The 18526-nt window shown below is 45.0% G+C and overlaps 1 protein-coding gene across 8 annotated transcripts in view; it reads right to left on the bottom strand.

The window, feature by feature from the left end:
- Positions 1-18526, bottom strand: part of stxbp5l (syntaxin binding protein 5L) — a 141824-nt gene that overhangs the window by 85290 nt on the left and 38008 nt on the right. For all 8 annotated transcript variants that reach the window (XM_072686629.1, XM_072686632.1, XM_072686630.1 and 5 more), the window contains exon 3: positions 536-617. In XM_072686629.1, coding sequence (XP_072542730.1) covers positions 536-617 — 82 coding nt within the window. The remainder of the gene's footprint in view (positions 1-535; positions 618-18526) is intronic.

Here is an 18526-nt window from a genome sequence, read left to right as displayed (position 1 = left end):
ATGTATATATAACTCTCAAACAATCAATATCACACACACACAGCCCCTAACTCAGCGCATTACAGCACAGTCAGTGTTCAACTGTGGGAGAGAGAGATGTAAGGGTACAGTAGAGAGAGAGAGAGAGAGAGAGAGAGAGAGAGAGAGAGAGATGTAAGGGCACAAGAGAGAGAGAGAGAGAGAGATGTAAGGGCACGAGAGAGAGAGAGAGAGAGAGAGAGAGAGAAAGAGGGAGAGAGAGAGAGTTGTAAGGGCACAACAGAGAGAAAGAGAGAGAGAGAAGTGTAATGGCATAGCAGAGAGAGAGAGAGAGAGAGAGAGAGAGAGAGAGAGAGGTGTAATGGCACAGCAGAGAGAGAAAGGGAGAGAGAGAGGTGTAATGGCACAGCAGAGAGAGAAAGGGAGAGAGAGAGAGAGAGAGGTGTAATGGCACAGCAGAGAGAGAGAGAGAGAGAGAGAGAGAGAGAGAGAGGTGTAATGGCACAGCAGAGAGAGAGAGAGAGAGAGAGAGAGAGTCAATTAACCATAGTTTTACCTCATTGATGAGAAACTGAAGCTGCAGGACCGCCGCCCCGCTCTCATGCTGACAGTAGCAGTCCACTCCTGGCCGACCCAGACTGGTGACATCACAGGGTTAAGGTAAAGTACAGGTGTATTTAAACAGATGTATTTCTCGTTGCGACATCACAAACACATCTCATTCAAAATTAGCTGCTTTTACGACTTACGTTCCATATATGCAAATAGTCTCTTCTCTGATTGGGCGCCCTGCACTGCACTCCATTCAAAAGGTCAGCCTACACACCACCTCAAAGTCCTTTATTTCAGTTTCAGTGGTCTGGGTCCTTTAAAGAAACCGTAGCAACTACAGCAACCACGAAATCCATCATCCAACTGAGCATCCAAGCTGTTTCTGCTCTTTGCCAGTAAATCTCACACACAGACGGAATAATCCCCGTCTACGTTCCTCTGAAAGCCCAGAGGAACCCCATTGAAGCCGGATTTGAGCTCTGCTTCTTCAGGCCGGGGGCGCTGTGGGTTAACCTCTGTGTAATAGCTGAGGCACCCATAGCTGACACGGCCAGAACAGTGTTTAAAGCCACGAGGACTCGGTGTGATCCGCGCTGAGCTCCTCAACATTTATGGACTGACCTCACGACACCATATAAAGTATTGATTGATTCTTGGTGATCTTCTCTAAAGGTGCTGGAGAAAGGCTGCAGCACACACCCAAATACGTCTTGCTTAGAGAATGTGGTCGCTCAAAAGTTTGGAATCCCTCTTCTCAATAAGATACAGCCAGCTTTGCTGCTGCATTTAGAAAACACCCCTAATATAGTTTTGGGAAGGTTTTAAGGGATGTGGTTAAACTAAGTGTAAAATGAATGTGAGACTAAACATAAGAACTTAAGGACTTAAAAAAAACTTTGGTTAATTTTGACGTGTGTTTGTGAATGATAGTTTAACAGTAAGCTACATTTAACTCAACATTTACACGTCAGTGAAATACAGGTAATGTTAAGGCAGCACAGGTAACAGCAGTTCAAGATGACTAGGCTAATGTTACTGCAATGGAGGTAATGTTAATTTAATGCAAGTTATGTTAGTGTAACACAGGTAATGTGTGTATAACACAGGTAACATTTGTGTAACGCAGTTAATGGCAGTGTGATGCGGTATAACAGGCAACGTTAGTGCAACGCAGGTAACGGCAGTGTGATGCAGTATAGCACAGGCAACGTTAGTGCAACGCAGGTAACGGCAGTGTGATGCAGCATAACACAGGCAACGTTAGTGCAACGCAGGTAACGGCAGTGTGATGCAGCATAACACAGGCAACGTTAGTGCAACACAGGTAACGGCAGTGTGATGCAGCATAACACAGGCAAGCATTCTGCAACGCAGGTAACTGCAGTGTGATGCGGTATAACACAGGCAACGTTAGTGCAACGCAGGTAACGGCAGTGTGATGCAGCATAACACAGGCAACGTTAGTGCAACGCAGGTAATGGCAGTGTGATGCAGCATAACACAGGCAACGTTAGTGCAACGCAGGTAACGACAGTGTGATGCAGTATAACACAGGCAACGTTAGTGCAACACAGGTAACGGCAGTGTGATGCAGCATAACACAGCCAATGTTAATGTGATGCAGCATAACACAGGCAACGTTAGTGCAATGCAGTTAACGGCAGTGTGATGTCAATTTTTCTGTCTGTGTGATGCAGTATAATACAGGTATTGGCAGTGTGATGACAGTGTAACACAGGTAAAGTTAGTGCAACACAGGTAACAACAGTGTGATGCGGTATAACACAGGCAACGTTAGTGCAAAGCAGGTAATGGCAGTTTGCCATCCATTTCTCTGTCTATGTGATGCAGTATCATACAAATTTATTACAAAGTTAGTGCAACACAGGTAATGGTAGTGCAACACAGTATAACACAGGTAAAGTTATTGCACCACAGGTAACAGCAACTAAATGCAAGACATGAAAGTTAGTGTCATGTTAGTGTTAGTGCGCTATGACAGTGTTAGTTAGCGTAACATAAGTAATGACAGTGTAATGGACGTAACGTCAGTGTAACACAGGTAGTGTCATGCAGGAAACAGAGGTTTAACACAGGTGTAGCGAGTATGACACTAGTATAACACAGGTAATGGCAGTCTCACTGAGGTAACACTGGTCAGAATGCTAGTTCAGCTAACAATACCGAACATTTCATCTGTCTGTATCCTGCAAAATGAGCATGGTTTGTAATATTAATAATATAAACACAGCTACATCCATTTCTCTGTGGGTGTGTGTATGTGTGTGTGTGTGTATGTGTGTGTGTGGTACAAGCTACAACTCTCGACAGTAGAGAATTCTGGAAGCAGAAGCGAGAGTGAACTGTCAAACACAGCGTCCAGTTCTGCAGCCCCCACAGTTTTAACACTGCGGCCCAGAAGGGAAACCACCGGGAGCTTTTTCCACCAAAACAAACATTTCCTGCTTTCCAGGTACGAGAAAATTACCCCTCACACACTGACAATAAGACTGGGAGAGAGCGCGAGAGAGAGAGCGCGAGAGAGAGAGAAAAAATATGTCCTATATGTGCCTGTAACAATATATCCCAAATCTATTACATATATAATTGTATCTTATAATGCTACACTAAATTGACAAAAGTATTGGGACACCTACTTATTCATTATTTCTTCGGAAATCAAGGATATTAAGAAAGAGCTGATCCTGATCTTGTTGGAGTAACTGTCTCTCTCTACTGGGAATAATCCAGCTTTCTGCTAGATTTTGGAGCAGAGCATTGCTGTGAGGATCTGACTGCATTCAGTGACAAGAGCTTTAGTGCGTTCAGGCTGTTGGATGATGATCACCACCCCACCTCATCCCTTTCCAAAAGTATTGGATGGAACACCACCATCATTCCAGATGGATTAGATCAAGCAGCTGACTGCAGTCATTAGAAGGGGTGTCCACAAACATTTGGACACATTGTGTGCATGCTTATGAAAGAAATTCATATTAAATGATTGTTTCTACGACTGTCTCTATAGTTCAGATTGTACTGCTTCTATGTGTTCCCACCCCCATCGCTCACTCACACACATCCACACACACCCACACACACACACACCTCCATACCCCCCCCCCCCCCCCCCACACACACACAGTTGGGCCAATAGTGACGCATTTCCATTTCAAATGCTCTCAGCAGATAATAAAACACCACAGGCTTCAAACAAGGTCAGACCACCTACAAAACCCCCACACCATCCACCTCCTCCTCCTCACTCTCCACACTCACTCTTTCTGAGCATGAGCGTGTGTGTGTGTGTGTGTGTGTGTGTAAAAGGAGAAATCACACACTAAAACTCATGCGCCTCTCACATGCTAGCACAGTTTCAATGACTTTGAAGAACAGAGTGATCTGACTCTCTTCATCTGCCACACACACACACACACACACACACACACACACACACACACTTCCATTACAGAGAGATGAATACACACCACTGAACACACACAACACACCTAGAGTGCTTACAGTGGACGATCAGAGCCAGCATCACTGATAAAGTCAGCACAGCTGACCCAATTTACACCAGTCAGCCATAACATTAGGACCTAATACTGAGTAGGTCCCCAATGACCCTTCAAGGTGTCCTGCTGTGGTGTTTGGCACCAAGACTAACATTAGCAGCAGATCCTTCTTTAAGTCCTGTAAGTTGAGAGGTGGGCGGGGCCTCCATCAGCATCACTGAGCCTTTGGCGTCCATGAGCCAAGGTTGTCCTTCCTTGGAGCACTTTTAGTAGGTACTGACCACTGCATTCCGGGAGGAACACCCAACAAGACCTGCCTGATGTTTTGGAGATGTTCTCACCACCCCACCTCATCCCAAAAGTACTGGATGGAGCACCACCACCACCCACCTCAATGCTGGGGGGCTTTATACCCCTCAAGCCAACGTCTGGCCAATCCAAAATCTAGTAGAAAGCCTTCTTCTCTGGACAGTGGAGATAGTTACTCCAACTGATTTCAGAATCAAAAAACTTGACTGAGGTGTCCCAATACTTTTGTCCATATACTATTGTTTACTATTTGACATAATGCCAATCTGGCAGTTGTTCCTTACAATATATATATATATATATATATATAACGATTAACAGACCTTAACGAGCTATTAGGTAATGCTTCCGGTGCTCAGGCCTCTCTGCCTGGTCCACTGCAGTTTTTAGGGCAGAGTGGACGCATGACGCTGAGCTCGGCTGTTTAACATGCGAAGCCCCCAGCTGGACGTCTTGTCGTAGTTCATTGAAACCAGAAAGACAAAAGTGTCAATAGGAATATCTGGATTGAACGGCGTGTCTAACGAGGTTCCGACACTGGACGTCCTCTGGAGAACTGACCAGATGACCCTGATGGAGGCTGGCACTGTAAATGATGTGGTGTGTGCAGGGCTGCTGCGTGAGAGGGGGCCGGGGGGCAGCAGTGTAACTGTCCTGCATGCATGATCAGCTATATACCACACTCGGTTAATTGACCTCAGCCGGTTCACACACTCAGACACACACAAAAACACACACACACACACACACACTGCCCAGTTTATGGAAAAGGACACTATGTGTCCAAATGTTTATGGACACCCCACTTCTAATGATTCTAATGAATCCAGTCAGCTACTATACAGATGGGCAAATGCACACACACGCAGCTGGTCTAGTGCCTAAAGAGAAGTACTGCCAATACAATAGGACCCTCTGGAGCAGATAAACATACATGAACCTACTGGCACCATGCCTCCTAATGCCAGGCGTGGGCTAGAGGTGTATAAGGCCCCCCAGCATTGAGGAGCTGTGGAGCAGTGGAGGAACTGTGTTCTCTGGAATGATGGATGGTGGTGGAGCTTCATCCAGTACTTTTGGGGTAAATAGGGGAGTTGGGGATGATGAGGTGGGGTGGTGGTGATCAACATCCAACATCCTGACCTCACTAATGCTCTTGTCGCTGAATGCAATCAAATCCTCACAGCAACGCTCCAACTGAAAACATTGGGGGTGTTTTAAAACTTTTGACTGGTAGTGTACACATGCCTGTCTTTTGCAAATGACCTTTGTAAACATCTGTGGGCAAAAATACGCAATACTGGATTCATGACACACATACACACACACTCACTGAGTCACATCCAAACAGGCCACAGTAGGTTTACACACAGGTCAGCACAGTCCACTTCAAATTACTTCAAATGACCACTAATCTGACCGCCGTCACGAATACACCTCACTGAGCTTCAGTGAACAGACAGTCATTATTGTCCTGCTCAGCTCACCTACTGTCAGCTGATCAATCAGATCCCGTGTCTGAGAGAGGGAGAGAGAGAGAGAGAGAGCGAGAGAGAGAGAAAAAGAGAGAGAGGGAGAGAGAGAGAGAGAAAGAAAAAGAGAGAGAGGGAGAGAGAGAGAGCGAGAGAGAGATAGAGAGAGAGAGGGAGAGAGAGAGATAAGTAGGGAGTGTGATGAGGGAGATGAAGACTGAGCAGCAGGAGAGAGAGGAGCGAATGAACAGAGCTGGGAAAGGAAAGGGGTGTAGGGATATGGAGGGAGTGAGTGGAGGTGTGAAGCGAGGGGAGTGGTGAGTCAGACACCATCAAAAATGGCAGAGAGAAAAACTAGAAAGGGTGACAACGAGACAGGAGCTGATGGGGGGGTGAGTCAGAGACTCAGACAGAAGGGGGGAGTGTGTATGTACTTTACTGTACTTTACTGTACTTTACTGAATTCCTGACCTTCCCTGTACTTTCCTGGTTTGACTGTGCTGTACGGACATTTACTGAGCTTTACTGTAATACTATACTCTACTGTAATACTGTACTTTACTGTAATACTGTACTCTACTGAGCTTTACTGTAATACTGTACTTTACTGAGCTTTACTGTATTACTGTACCCTACTGTAATACTGTACTTTACTGTAATACTGTACTTTACTGAGCTTAACTGTAATACTGTACTTTACTGAGCTTTACTGTAATACTATACTCTGTAATACTGTACTTTACTGTAATATTGTACTCTACTGTAATACTGTACTTTACTGAGCTTTACTGTAATACTGTACTTTACTGAGCTTTACTGTAATACTATACTTTACTGTAATACTGTACTTTACTTAGCTTTACTGTATTATGGTACCCTACTGTAATACTATACTCTACTGTAATACTGTACTTTCCTGTACTTTACTGTGCTCTACTGAGCTTTACTGTAATACTGTACTTTACTGAGCTTTACTGTACTTTACTGTAATACTGCACTTTACTGAGCTTTACTGTACTTTACTGAATTCCTGACCTTTCCTGTACTTTCCTTACTTTACCTTTATGGGACTTGGCTGTGCTTTACTGATTTTTACTGTATGTTACGGTACTTTACAATACTGCTGTACTGTACTTTTATGTGCTTTACTGTATTTTTTTGCCCATTACTTTATTACTGTACTTCACTGTACTGTACAGAACTTTACTGTGCTTTATGGGACTATATTGTACTTTACAGTACTTTACTGCCAGACTTTACTGTACATTACTGACTGAAAGGAGAGAGACTGAAAGTAAAGAGAGAGAAATAAAGAAAGAGGCAGAATAACTCAGGTACAGTGAGTCAGAAGGAGTGGGAGTGAGCAATCGAGGCCTTATGGTGTCATGGAAGTCACACACACACACACACACACACATGGCTCAGGTACGGCAGTGAGTCAGTGGTGTGTGTTTGAGATGTGTGTATCTCTGGTTGTGTCTGCAGGGTGACTAATGTCTTCCTCCGTTTGCCGCCTCATCCGCACAGGGATGAAACACACCTGCAGTGTGACGCTGCCGCCGCTTCAGGCCTCCGTTTAAACACTGCGCTTCATGTGCAATCAACACCAACCAGCTAGAGTGAGCTCGAACAGGCCTGGGGGTGCAGGATCAGCCCCCATGTGGAGTTTCAGACTCGGAGCTTTCACTTTTACTTACTAACGTTTATTAACGAGAAAACACACTCTATATACATTTACATATATCTGCCAATTCAGCCAATAGCTGTTTAGCTCTTTTTTGTGAACATTTGCATTCAATCACCTGTTCAGTCTACATGAATTAAACCTGTTCATTGGTTTTGTGATGTCACAAGCATTATCAATTTGCATAAATCTGCAAATACAGCCCACGATATATTATTTATTTTTAGCTCATTCGTTGCTTTCGTGATGTCACAAACCCGATTAATTTGCATTTATCCAGATATTCAGCCTATAATCATTTTTATTTATTTATTTATTTTTAGCTCATTTGTTGTTTTTATGATGCCATACATAGATCTATTTGATCTATTAGATCATAGGCCATTCATTACTTTTGTGATGTCACAAATAGACCAATTCGCATATATAGTATCTACTATTCCAATATACAGCTTCTTAAGCCGATTATTGCTTTTGTGATGTCACAAACATGATAAATTTGCATATATCCGCAAATACAGCCCACAATAATTGATTTCTTTTTAGCTCATTTGTTGTTTTTGTGATGTCACTGGTTAATTTGCATATATTTCTGCCAATTCAGTCCACAGTTGTTAAGCTCATTTGTTGTTTGAGTGATGATAGTGAGGAAAGGGACAGTACTTTTGACTGTCATTAAAGCGTACAATAGAAAACAGTGTGAAGAAATGCGCTGCGGACGTACGTAAAAGTGTGTGTGTGTGTGTGTATTTTCACACTGTGAAATCAATTCACAGTAATTATGAGCACTATTGCGACTGTGATATTTGTATTTATTATTACGAGTCGGCAGTCTGCACAGCCAGTCACCAAAACAAACAGAAAATTAGGAGAGACTGCTGAAGCCACACGAGACGCGCTGTGAGACGGATCGAGGGAGGGGAGGAGAGCGCCTGCTTGTTTTTCCATCTCCTCAGCCGGCCCGGGTAATGAAACACACTGACCGAGCCGCAGCCTGACCCACAGCACAGCAATCTGCTTTCCGTGGGCAGCCTTTAGTCAGAACCCTGCACGTGTGAGTTCAAGTGTGTGTGTGTGTGTGTGACAGAGTGTCAGTGAGAGACAGAGAGGCTGATTGCGTGTGTTGACATTTCACTACTGTCTGTGTGAAGTTAGCTGAGAGCGAAGCTCGCCAACAAGCATCACACACTCAAAAACGACAGAGCGAGCAGCCGCTGAGATCACACTGCCGCATATGAAGGGCCTCAAAATATTTGCATATATCCACCAGCTCAGCCTATAGCCCTTTAGCCCATTCACACTGCTTTTGTGATGTCACAGCATTTACATACACCCATGCCTTGCTTTTGTGATGTCACAAAAACCCAGCATATTTGTGTGCTGGGGGGCTTAATACCCTCCAGCCCATACCTGGCATTATTAGGCAACATGGTGCCAATAGGCTCATTGTGTTGATCTGCTCCAGAGAGCCCTATTCTATTGGCAGTACTACTCTACAGGGACTAGACCATCTGTGTCTGCAGCAATGGGTGCATCCTAAAGTAGCTGAATGCATCCATAACAAGAGATGTCCACAAACTTTTGGACAAGTAGTTCATGTACTTCACACAGTCCGACAGTAATCAGTAATCAAACCCAGCGCTACCAGGGACCTCGTCTCTACTGCAGACACATCGAGCTCCACAAACAGTTCCTGACCGGGCCGCAGGTCAGAGGGACTCGAGTAGGATCCGTCTGATTGGTGCATTCGCTGTGAATGTGGGGGAAAGACTGGACTCGCCACGCTGCTGTAGTTCATTGATCTGCGAGATGAAATCACTGACTTGTGCTCGGCTCCCTTTTTTTTTCACCCACCAGAACGGTCCGGCCGGCCAGCGTGTCCGGCCAGCGCTATCTAAGGCCTAAGACTGAAAGCACTGATCCAAATCCAACACTATCTGCACTACCTGCAGAACACCTGAGACCCGAGGCGTGCAGCCCGGTACTGTCAGACCCAGAGGAAAGGCTGGAGAGGTGGATTAGAGGGCCAGTGTCCCACTAGTGCAGTCTTTGTGTGCTGCTTTCTCCCCGGAGTCCGACCGAAAACAAAGGCCATAGGTCATTTCACGAGTTCTGACCATGCTGTCAGCATATCGTCACTGTCCAAAGACTTGTGTTCAGAGCGACTTTTAGGTAGGTACACCCCCCAAAGGTGAAGAAGGGAGGAGATGGTGGGAGGTGGAGGGTGCCAAGTTATTCCGTGCAGTGACGGTGTGAGAATGAGTGTTGAGTGGGAGGAATTTGGGGCGTGGACCATCTCCCAAAGTGATGTCACAACTCCGTTTAATACCTTCAGTTCTAGAAATATTTATGTTTGCCTATAAGATGGGTATATGCAAATGAGCTTTGCTCTGATTAGCTGCCCATACATATATAAATAAAGAAACACGGTTTTCGAATGGACCCTTTAATTAAAACTAATAATAACAAGACAAGCTAATTGCATATACCCACCAAATTCAGCCTATAGCGCTGTACATACACCGATGTCTTGCATATATATATATATATACTGTTATTCCATATATATTAAAATAATATATAAATTGAGCTAAACTGCTGTTGGCTGAACAATGATCTGTTTTTTGTGACACAAATGCTGAATTGAAAACAGGGCAGGATATATTGGGAAATCTGGCAGTTTTGAAACTTTAATCAAATTTAGAGATTGTGTCAAACTCTGTTATTTACAAAACAAAATCAAAATAACAAAAAAGTTTTCATATGGGTCCTTTAATTCGATATAATTATTTTACACTCTAATAAGAGTTAGATCTAGATTCTAACAGCGTCTTTTCTGTTGGCAAACATACATCCACCTTTCAAGCTTATGTAATGAATATGCAATGCATCAGTTATCAAGAGCACATGTCTATATATGTGTGTGTGTGTGTGTGTGTGTGTGTGTGTGTGTGTGTGTGTGTGTATGTTTGTGTATGTTCAGCAGACTTCTGCAGTAGGTGTTGACTAATGTAGTCATCATAGGGGAGATGATTAATGCAGATTAACACTTCCCTCCTGTGGCATTATGCTAATTCGACCTTGATTGTGTATGTGTGTGTGTGTGTGTGTGTGTGTGTATTTTTGTGCATGAGCATGCCTTGTCTTACCCCAGGTGATCTGCATATCTCAACATTACCATACGCCATGCAAACAAACCACTACGGTGCAAAACGTGCTCATTAACCAGATCAGCTTTCCATGAAATTGCAGAAATTCCCTGTGTTCAAGAAAACGCCCGGCGTCGATTTCCAGCAGCGCTCGTCATTCAGGAAGAACAAAGACCTTGTCTTTTGTTTTAAAAAACACGATCGATTGTCGGACCATATTTGGCGACCAAGCTGCAAAAGCAGTCGCTGCTATTGTGATGTCACAAAAACCCACATTTACATTTACATACAGCAGCCCATTAGCACATTAGCTCCGCCCACTCACACTGACACTACAAAGAGAGCCTCTTGTGGCCTGCTTTTGGAAAATCCAGTCAACCAATCAGAACACACCGAACTCATTTACATACAGTACATTAGTCTGTCCTAAGGCATGTCCTAAATTACACTGATCAGCCATAACATTAAAACCACCTGCCTAATATTGACAGCTCTGGAGGTGTCCTGCTGTGGTATCTGGCACCAAGCAGCAGATCCTTCTTTAAGTCCGGTAAGTTGGGAGGTGGGATCTCCGTGAGGATCAGTGAGACTTAATGAGACCCTGTGGTCGGTTCACTTTTGGTAGGTGCTGACCACTGCATTCCGGGAACACCCCACAAGCTGTTCTGGAGACCTTCTGACCCAGTCTTTGTCTAAACCATCACAGTCCGGTTCTGGGCAAAGTGGCTCAGATTCTCACAACCTTTTTTCACCTTCATCATCTTCATCAGCTTCGAGATATGCCGACTTGTTGGAACCAGATCACCAGTGTTATTCACTTCACCTGCCAGTGTTTTAATGTTATGGCTGATGGCTGTGTATCGTCGCTTTAGGTCTTGTCGAGTACCATGCCTCCAGTGGTCAGATCTGGCGACTGGGTCAGAACCTCTCCTAAACATCAGACGGGTCTTGCAAGGTGTTTCTGGTGTGCAGTGGTCACTAAGTACCTACCAAAAGTGCTCAAAGGAAGGACAAGGGCAGGGTCATGGGTGCCTATGGCTTGTTGATGCTCATGGAGGCCCACCCACCTCATAATTTAGAGTCTTGGTACTAGATATCACAGGAGATCGTCTGAGGTCAAGGACAAGGGCAGGGTCATGGGCGCTGATTGGTGTATATTTCGTCGCTTTACAGGAGACTGACCAGTCACACACTGTCTAAAAGTTTAGAATCCGTCACAGCGAGACGGATACTGTAGAAGGAAGCTTTCGGAAGAAGAGCTGGCCTGATCATCAGTGTTATTCACTTCACCTGCCAGTGGTTTTAATGTTATGGCTGATTGGTGTGTTTGGTCGCTTTACAGGAGAAGGAAAAAAAGGGAAATCCTCTTAACTTTCAATGGAAGTCAATGTAAACGATTTCTATTGGTCCATTCATCCCGAATTTGCCATATTTACATTAGATCAAAAAGCGAGATACATTAGATGTCCTGTAAAAGATGACAGGGCTGGATCCTCTGGATTTTTCCTCTTCCAAATCAAAGGCTTCCATCAAATATGTGAAAATATGTGAACAGGCTGACTTTGTGCGTGGGAGACGAATCCTTTAGTGAGGTAACCTCCACCAAATCCGCCGACTGATTGATTGTGAATACAAATCTTGCTCGCTCTCCCTCGCGCTGCTGTAAATTATTCAGAAGACTGTGAACACGTCGAGTCTAATTCAAGGACAGAGCTTCCCTGAACTTCTCTAAACTTCTTATCTAAACTCTTCAAGGACGAAGTGGAAAAGGCAAATAGATTTGAGACCTTCTTTTATGTATTTTCACTGCGCAGCGTAGCCCCAGGCAGCCCCCTTTATTCTGCAACCACTGCTGATTCCACTGTACACGCTCCTCACGGTGTGACTAACATGCTAATCATGGCGGCGCCGGCATGCTGTTGTTCTCCCTAGACTTGCTAGCTCTCTTGCTAGGGTGCACTGTCGCACTCACTGAGGAGTTCTGACCAATCACACGCTGTCTAGACAAGAACCTAAGTGTGATGTTCTAGACGACTGGGTCAGAACATCTCCAAAACATCCGATGGGTCACTAAGTACCTACCACCAAAAGTGCTCCAATGAAGGACAACGGCAGGGTCATGGGTGACTATGGCTTGTTGATGCTCATGGAGGCCCCGCCCACCTCATAACTGTCTTGGTAGTCTAGATAGTCTTGGTACTAGATACCACAGAAGATCGTCTGAGGTCTTGTGGAGTACCATGCCTCCAGTGGTCAGATCTAGCGACTGGGTCAGAACATCTCCAAAACATCAGACGGGTCTTGCAAGGTGTTTCTGGTGTGCAGTGGTCACTAAGTACCTACCAAAAGTGCTCAAAGGAAGGACAACCGGTGAACCAGCGACAGGGTCAGGGGCGCCTATAGCTCGTTGATGCTCATGGAGGCCCCACCCACCTCATAACTTAGAGTCTTGGTACTAGATACCACAGGAGATCATCTGAGGTCTTGGGAGTACCATGCCTCAGATGGTCAGATCTCGAGGCATGATATGCAGGGATGGTTTTAATTGGAGCAGCAGGAAATGTATATTTTAAACTGTGGGCGTATTGTTTAGGTATTAGGGGTCTAAGCACCAACGGTTCTCGATTCCCACTTGAATTGTTAGGATGTCTAAACCGTCTAATTGGATCTCCACCCTGACCCTAGAAACATCAAGTCTGCACGGCAGCTCCATACATAAACAACCTACAGATTTACAGGTCCAGTATTTGCAGAACTTTTAAAGCAGGTGACTTCCAGGAGCTCCAGGAGATCCGGCTGTATCTTCAGACACATTCTGATACGTATAAAGCTTTCTCAATGGTTCCAGGATGGGATGTTTGGTTCTGAGATGGAACGTTAACCGATTAAGAGGTTCTTTACACATCTTATTTAAAAACTTTTACAAAAGCATTGGCTCTCAACCCAGTGCTGCCAGGTCCATCAGGGGATGCAATTGTCCTTCAAGACCATCAGACCATCCAGGGGTCCCTAAAGACCAGTTTGAGCCATCCATTCAAAAAGATCTTCTACAAGGCGCTCACCAAGCCTCCTCCTCCAAACCAAAACCACACACCTCCTCAATCACCTCAAGCACCTCTGAAGGCAATTATTAGGCGGCTCAGGTGCATCATTTATTTTCAAGGGTGCCTGAGAGCAAGAGACTGAAGTGAGGACCTTCACGTTGGCTCTTCAGGTCTGAGGGGGTTAATGACTGCAGTTTAAAAGATGCCGAAAGATGGATGGGCGACTTCTTACACCCTCAGCACGAACGGGCGATGATGGTGGAATTCCTACGCCATGTCCCGGACCTTTCCTGTGTCTGTCCGTCTTATTTTAATCATCCTGCAGGTCACTGGACAGCCATGTTAGCACTTGTGCGCCCAAACTGGCTCTGACAGGTGACCTCACCCTCAGATAACCCCACCCTGCCAAACTCCCCCTTCAGGCACCTTCACACACAGCTGCCAGACGATCGGAGATGGCCCGTCTGAACCGAAGCCTACTGAGGAGGAATCTACTGATGAAATGCAGAAGGAGAGGGTGCAGGTGGTCTTGCTGGACACTGACTTGCTGTCATTATACATTTGCACACTCTAACCCCTGCACTGCTGCCACTCTACAGTTATACTTTTTAACCATTGCCACTACATAGCTGCGACTGATTTGCTGCCATTATATATTTGCACACTCTAACCCCTGCACTGCTGCCACTCTACAGTTACACTATTTAACCATTGCCACTACATAGCTGCCACTGATTTGCTGCCATTATATATTTGCACACTCTAAACCCTGCAGTGCTGCCACTATGCATTTTGTACTCTTTAACCACTAGCACTAAATAGCTGCCACTGACCAAGTTTTTTATTATTGCTTAGGGATTACTATTGCTATAGTATTGCTGTCATTATTCATTTACACACTCTAACCCCAGCATTGCTGCCACTTTGCATTTATATTCTTATACCACTGCCACTACATAGCTGCCACCGACTGCATTGCTGTCACTATACATTAATACGCACAAACCATTGTTTTGCTGCCACTCTACATTTATACTCTTTAACCATTGCCACTCTAAAGCTGCCACAGCTTTGCTGCTGCCACTCTACATTGATACACTCCAACCCCTGCATTGTTGGCACTGCTTCTGCTTTACCTGACTGCCACTGAGTGGACTCAAAAAGCTGTGGGATACACTGGCTAACAAAAACTATGTAGGGCAGATGGAGGCACCCAATCAGGGGAAATCTTTCCCAAACATGACTTGGTTTGGGACATGACTTGAAGGCACCTTACTTGCGAGAGCTGCTTCAACAGACTCCATTTCAGAAATCCAATCCAATCTCGCGTCTGATTCCGAACCAGTTTCCAGGAGGAGAACCATGTTGTCTCTTTTTTCCCCCCTCGACGGTCCATTCTTCTCAGTGTGACATTTTATGGTTTCTTTCACACGGAAAGGACAACCATTACAATGAAGGGCTGAATTTGCATGGAGCAGTCCTTGATGGCTTGCGCTTGGCTGGACAGGCCCCATTGTCTGATGGTATTTATGATTTGCTTTGCATAATAGACGTGACTGACACGTGCTGTGTGCCGGCGCGTGGTGCTGCGTGGTTGGCTCGGCCTGTGCTTTTATTCTCTCCATCCTCGTCTGTGCGTTTTGGCCACAACCAGTCATTATCACGCAATATGATTACGTCTCTCTTTGCTGCGTTTGTGTTTTTTTTCTAAAGCCCTGCTTCACTTCACTGCCTCATTTCCTTTTAAATGAAAGCTTTTATTTGTGACATCTGAGGTTTGTTTTGTCTGCTTTGTCCAAATTCGGCCCATAATTGCCCCTCTGTTTTGGCTCGCCCAGGGTCGTACGTTCTGCCCTGCGGTGCCTCTTTAATTAGCCGCGAGAACAGGACGGGCTGTTCCTGCGTGGACGGGCGGACAGGCCGCTGTGTGGCACGACAAATTAAAGAGAAAGTAGAGCCCCCTGATTGAATGAGAGATAGCCTGTCCTCATTTTGTGTCCATTTCCCACTCTGTCCCTCTGTCTCTCTCTCTTTTCTGTCCCTCTCTCTTGCCTCAGGGCCTCTTCAGGGCACTAAAATAACAGCCTGGTAAATGACACTGTTTGCTGGCCATGAGCATTACTGTTGACACCTAAAAGCCCCCCGAGATGCTAATGCTAGTCCAGTAATGAATGAAAACGAGCCTAAAAGCACAGAATCACTTTTCTTCTCTGTTAGCTGTTAATCACCAGAACACCCTTATCCAGAGAAATGGCTCGGTGCTGATGCTCTTCGGGTGCTTGTAAGGCTCTTTAGCGTAGGTTAGCGCTTAGGCTAAGCTCTTACCTGATAGCCTTACGAACACCCGTCACATCCGCTTCTTCGCTTCATAACCGAGCCATTTCTCTGGGTAAGGACGTCCTGGTGTTGTTTTGCACTCCATAAAACATAAGAGTAGACGTCCAGATGTTTTTTAAATGTAGTGTCTTCAGGTCCTCCTGAAGGTGGAAGGTGGAGGATATTTGCTATGTAGCGTCCCACAGCACTAGGAAGCTGGTTAGCTTTGCTCTAAGTAGCTGTAAACAGTGTTAAATCGCCTGTGGGAAGGTTGGGTTAGCATAGCTAGCTAACTTTTTGATACGAAATTAATTTGATTGAAGAAACAAACATAGCAAAAAATAAGGTGGATAACCATGATGTTTTCTTTGGGAACTATTTTCTCACGCTACACCCTGCATGTATCCCTCCACCACGAATGGATTTAAAGGCTAAAAGATTCTCAAAATGATCGAGAACAGTGGCTCAGATCAGGCAGTGTATTCGGAACCATTTGGTGTAATGGCGTTTTATAGAAGTGAGGAGCTTTCAGAGGTTCGGACGTCTGGTTCCATTCGCCACCACTGTAAGCAGTTCTGACTGAGTAAATTTCTCTAGAACGAAGCATCACACGCAAAATCCACTCTGACGCTTTTGTTTACATTTTATCCAATTAATTATTCTGAAATTTGGGAAAATCTGTTGAATTTCCCTTTAAACCAAAAGCTTGTGTCCGAATGGCGTTAAGCCACTGACCTTTTAATCCGGACGTGTGATTACGCTGAGCACTCTACTCAGTTTAGTGTCTGTTTAAAGAGTGATGGAGGAGGCAAACAGCCTACAGGCCTCCCCGGACGGCTCTTGCCAGGGCCTGACGTCTGGGAGGCCAGAAAATAACAGTGTTTGCTCGCCATGCTTCATTTAATGGCGACAAGCTGAAGCTCAGGGTGGACGACTGGCCTGAGAGAGCGACGGCGCGGGGAGAGCGGCAGGGCGAGACTGATGGAAAGAAGAGAGGGAGAGAGAGAGAGAGAGAGAGAGAGAGAGGTGGGAGGTGTGTGGAAGGTGTGGAAGGCCGGTCTGATCAATAAGCTCGGTGTAAATTGGTATTGACACGAGTCAGAACATGTAACTCCTGATCCAGCGGGTCCGGAGTCTTCAGCTGACACAATGGACACACACTGACACAGACAGCTGTTTACAGGCACGGCACGGGTTTAGGTTTAGGGCTAGTTGGGTTAGGTTAGAATTAGGTTTAGGGCTAGTCTTAGGTATAGGTATTACTTAGATATGCATTAGGGTTAGCAGGGTTTGGTTAGGCTTGGGTGTAGGTTAAGTTTAAGGTAAGGTTTAGGCTTAGGTTAGGATTAGGTTTAAATGTAGGCTGCTGAGGTCTAGATTAGGGTCAGGTTTAGGGTTAGTTTGGGATTAGGTTTAAATGTAGGCGGCTGAGGTCTAGATTAGGGTCAGGTTTAGGGTTAGTTTGGGATTAGGTTTAAATGTAGGCTGCTGAGGTCTAGATTAGGGTCAGGTTTAGGGTTAGTTTGGGATTAGGTTTAAATGTAGGCAGCTGAGGTCTAGATTAGGGTTAGGGTTAGGGTAGTAGAGTTAGTTTAGGATTAGGTTTAAATGTAGGCAGCTGAGGTCTAGATTAGGGTTATGTTTTGGGTTAGTAGGGTTAGGTTAGGATTAGGTTTAAATATACTTACTGAGGTCTAGATTAGGGTCAGGTTTAGGGTTAGTATGGTTAAGTCAGGTCTAAAGTTAGGTGTAGGTTACTGAGGTTTAGATTAGGGTCACTTAAGTTTAGGATTAAGTTTAGGTTTAGGTACTGAGCTTAAGTGTAGGGTTAAGATTAGATGTAGGGTACTTATCTTAAGTTTAGGATTAAGTTTAGGTTTAGGTTACTGAGCTTAAGTGTAGGGTTAAGTTTAGATGTAGGGTACTTATTTTAAGTTTAGGATTAAGTTTAGGTTAGGTTACTGAGCTTAAGTGTAGGGTTAAGTTTAGATGTAGGGTACTTGTCTTAAGTTTAGGATTAGGTTTGGGTCTTGGCTACTGAGGTTTAGTTTAGGGTTAGGTTTTGGTTACTGAGGCTAAGTTTAAGATTAGGTTTAGGTCTAGGTTACATGTCTACAATAATACAAACATCAGTGGCGGTTCTCCAAACATATTGTAAAACAAACATATTTATATATGTGTTTGTGTGTGTGTGTGTGTGTGGGGGGGGGGGCTGAAGGTTTAGATTAAGAGCTCCAGGCGCTATTGCTAATCTTCATGCATCCCTGCCTGCAAATCGTCTCCTCAAAATGATAAACACGCTAAAAACACACCTGTCACTCCAGCTCTTCGTCTGGATGTTGGTGCTGAAGGCCGTGGCTACAGCCGAGCTGCTCTAATCCGTCTGAGCACACACACCTGCACGGCCCAGATAGAGCGCGCACAGAGCCGACGTCACGCTGCTCCTCTGCAGCGCCGACCTGACTTCCTCCACTATTCCTCCACGCAACCGCCTACACACACA

Source organism: Salminus brasiliensis, chromosome 8 (assembly GCF_030463535.1).
Source record: "Salminus brasiliensis chromosome 8, fSalBra1.hap2, whole genome shotgun sequence".
Taxonomy (NCBI): Eukaryota; Metazoa; Chordata; class Actinopteri; order Characiformes; family Bryconidae; genus Salminus; species Salminus brasiliensis.
This window is presented reverse-complemented; position numbering and strand designations above follow the sequence as displayed.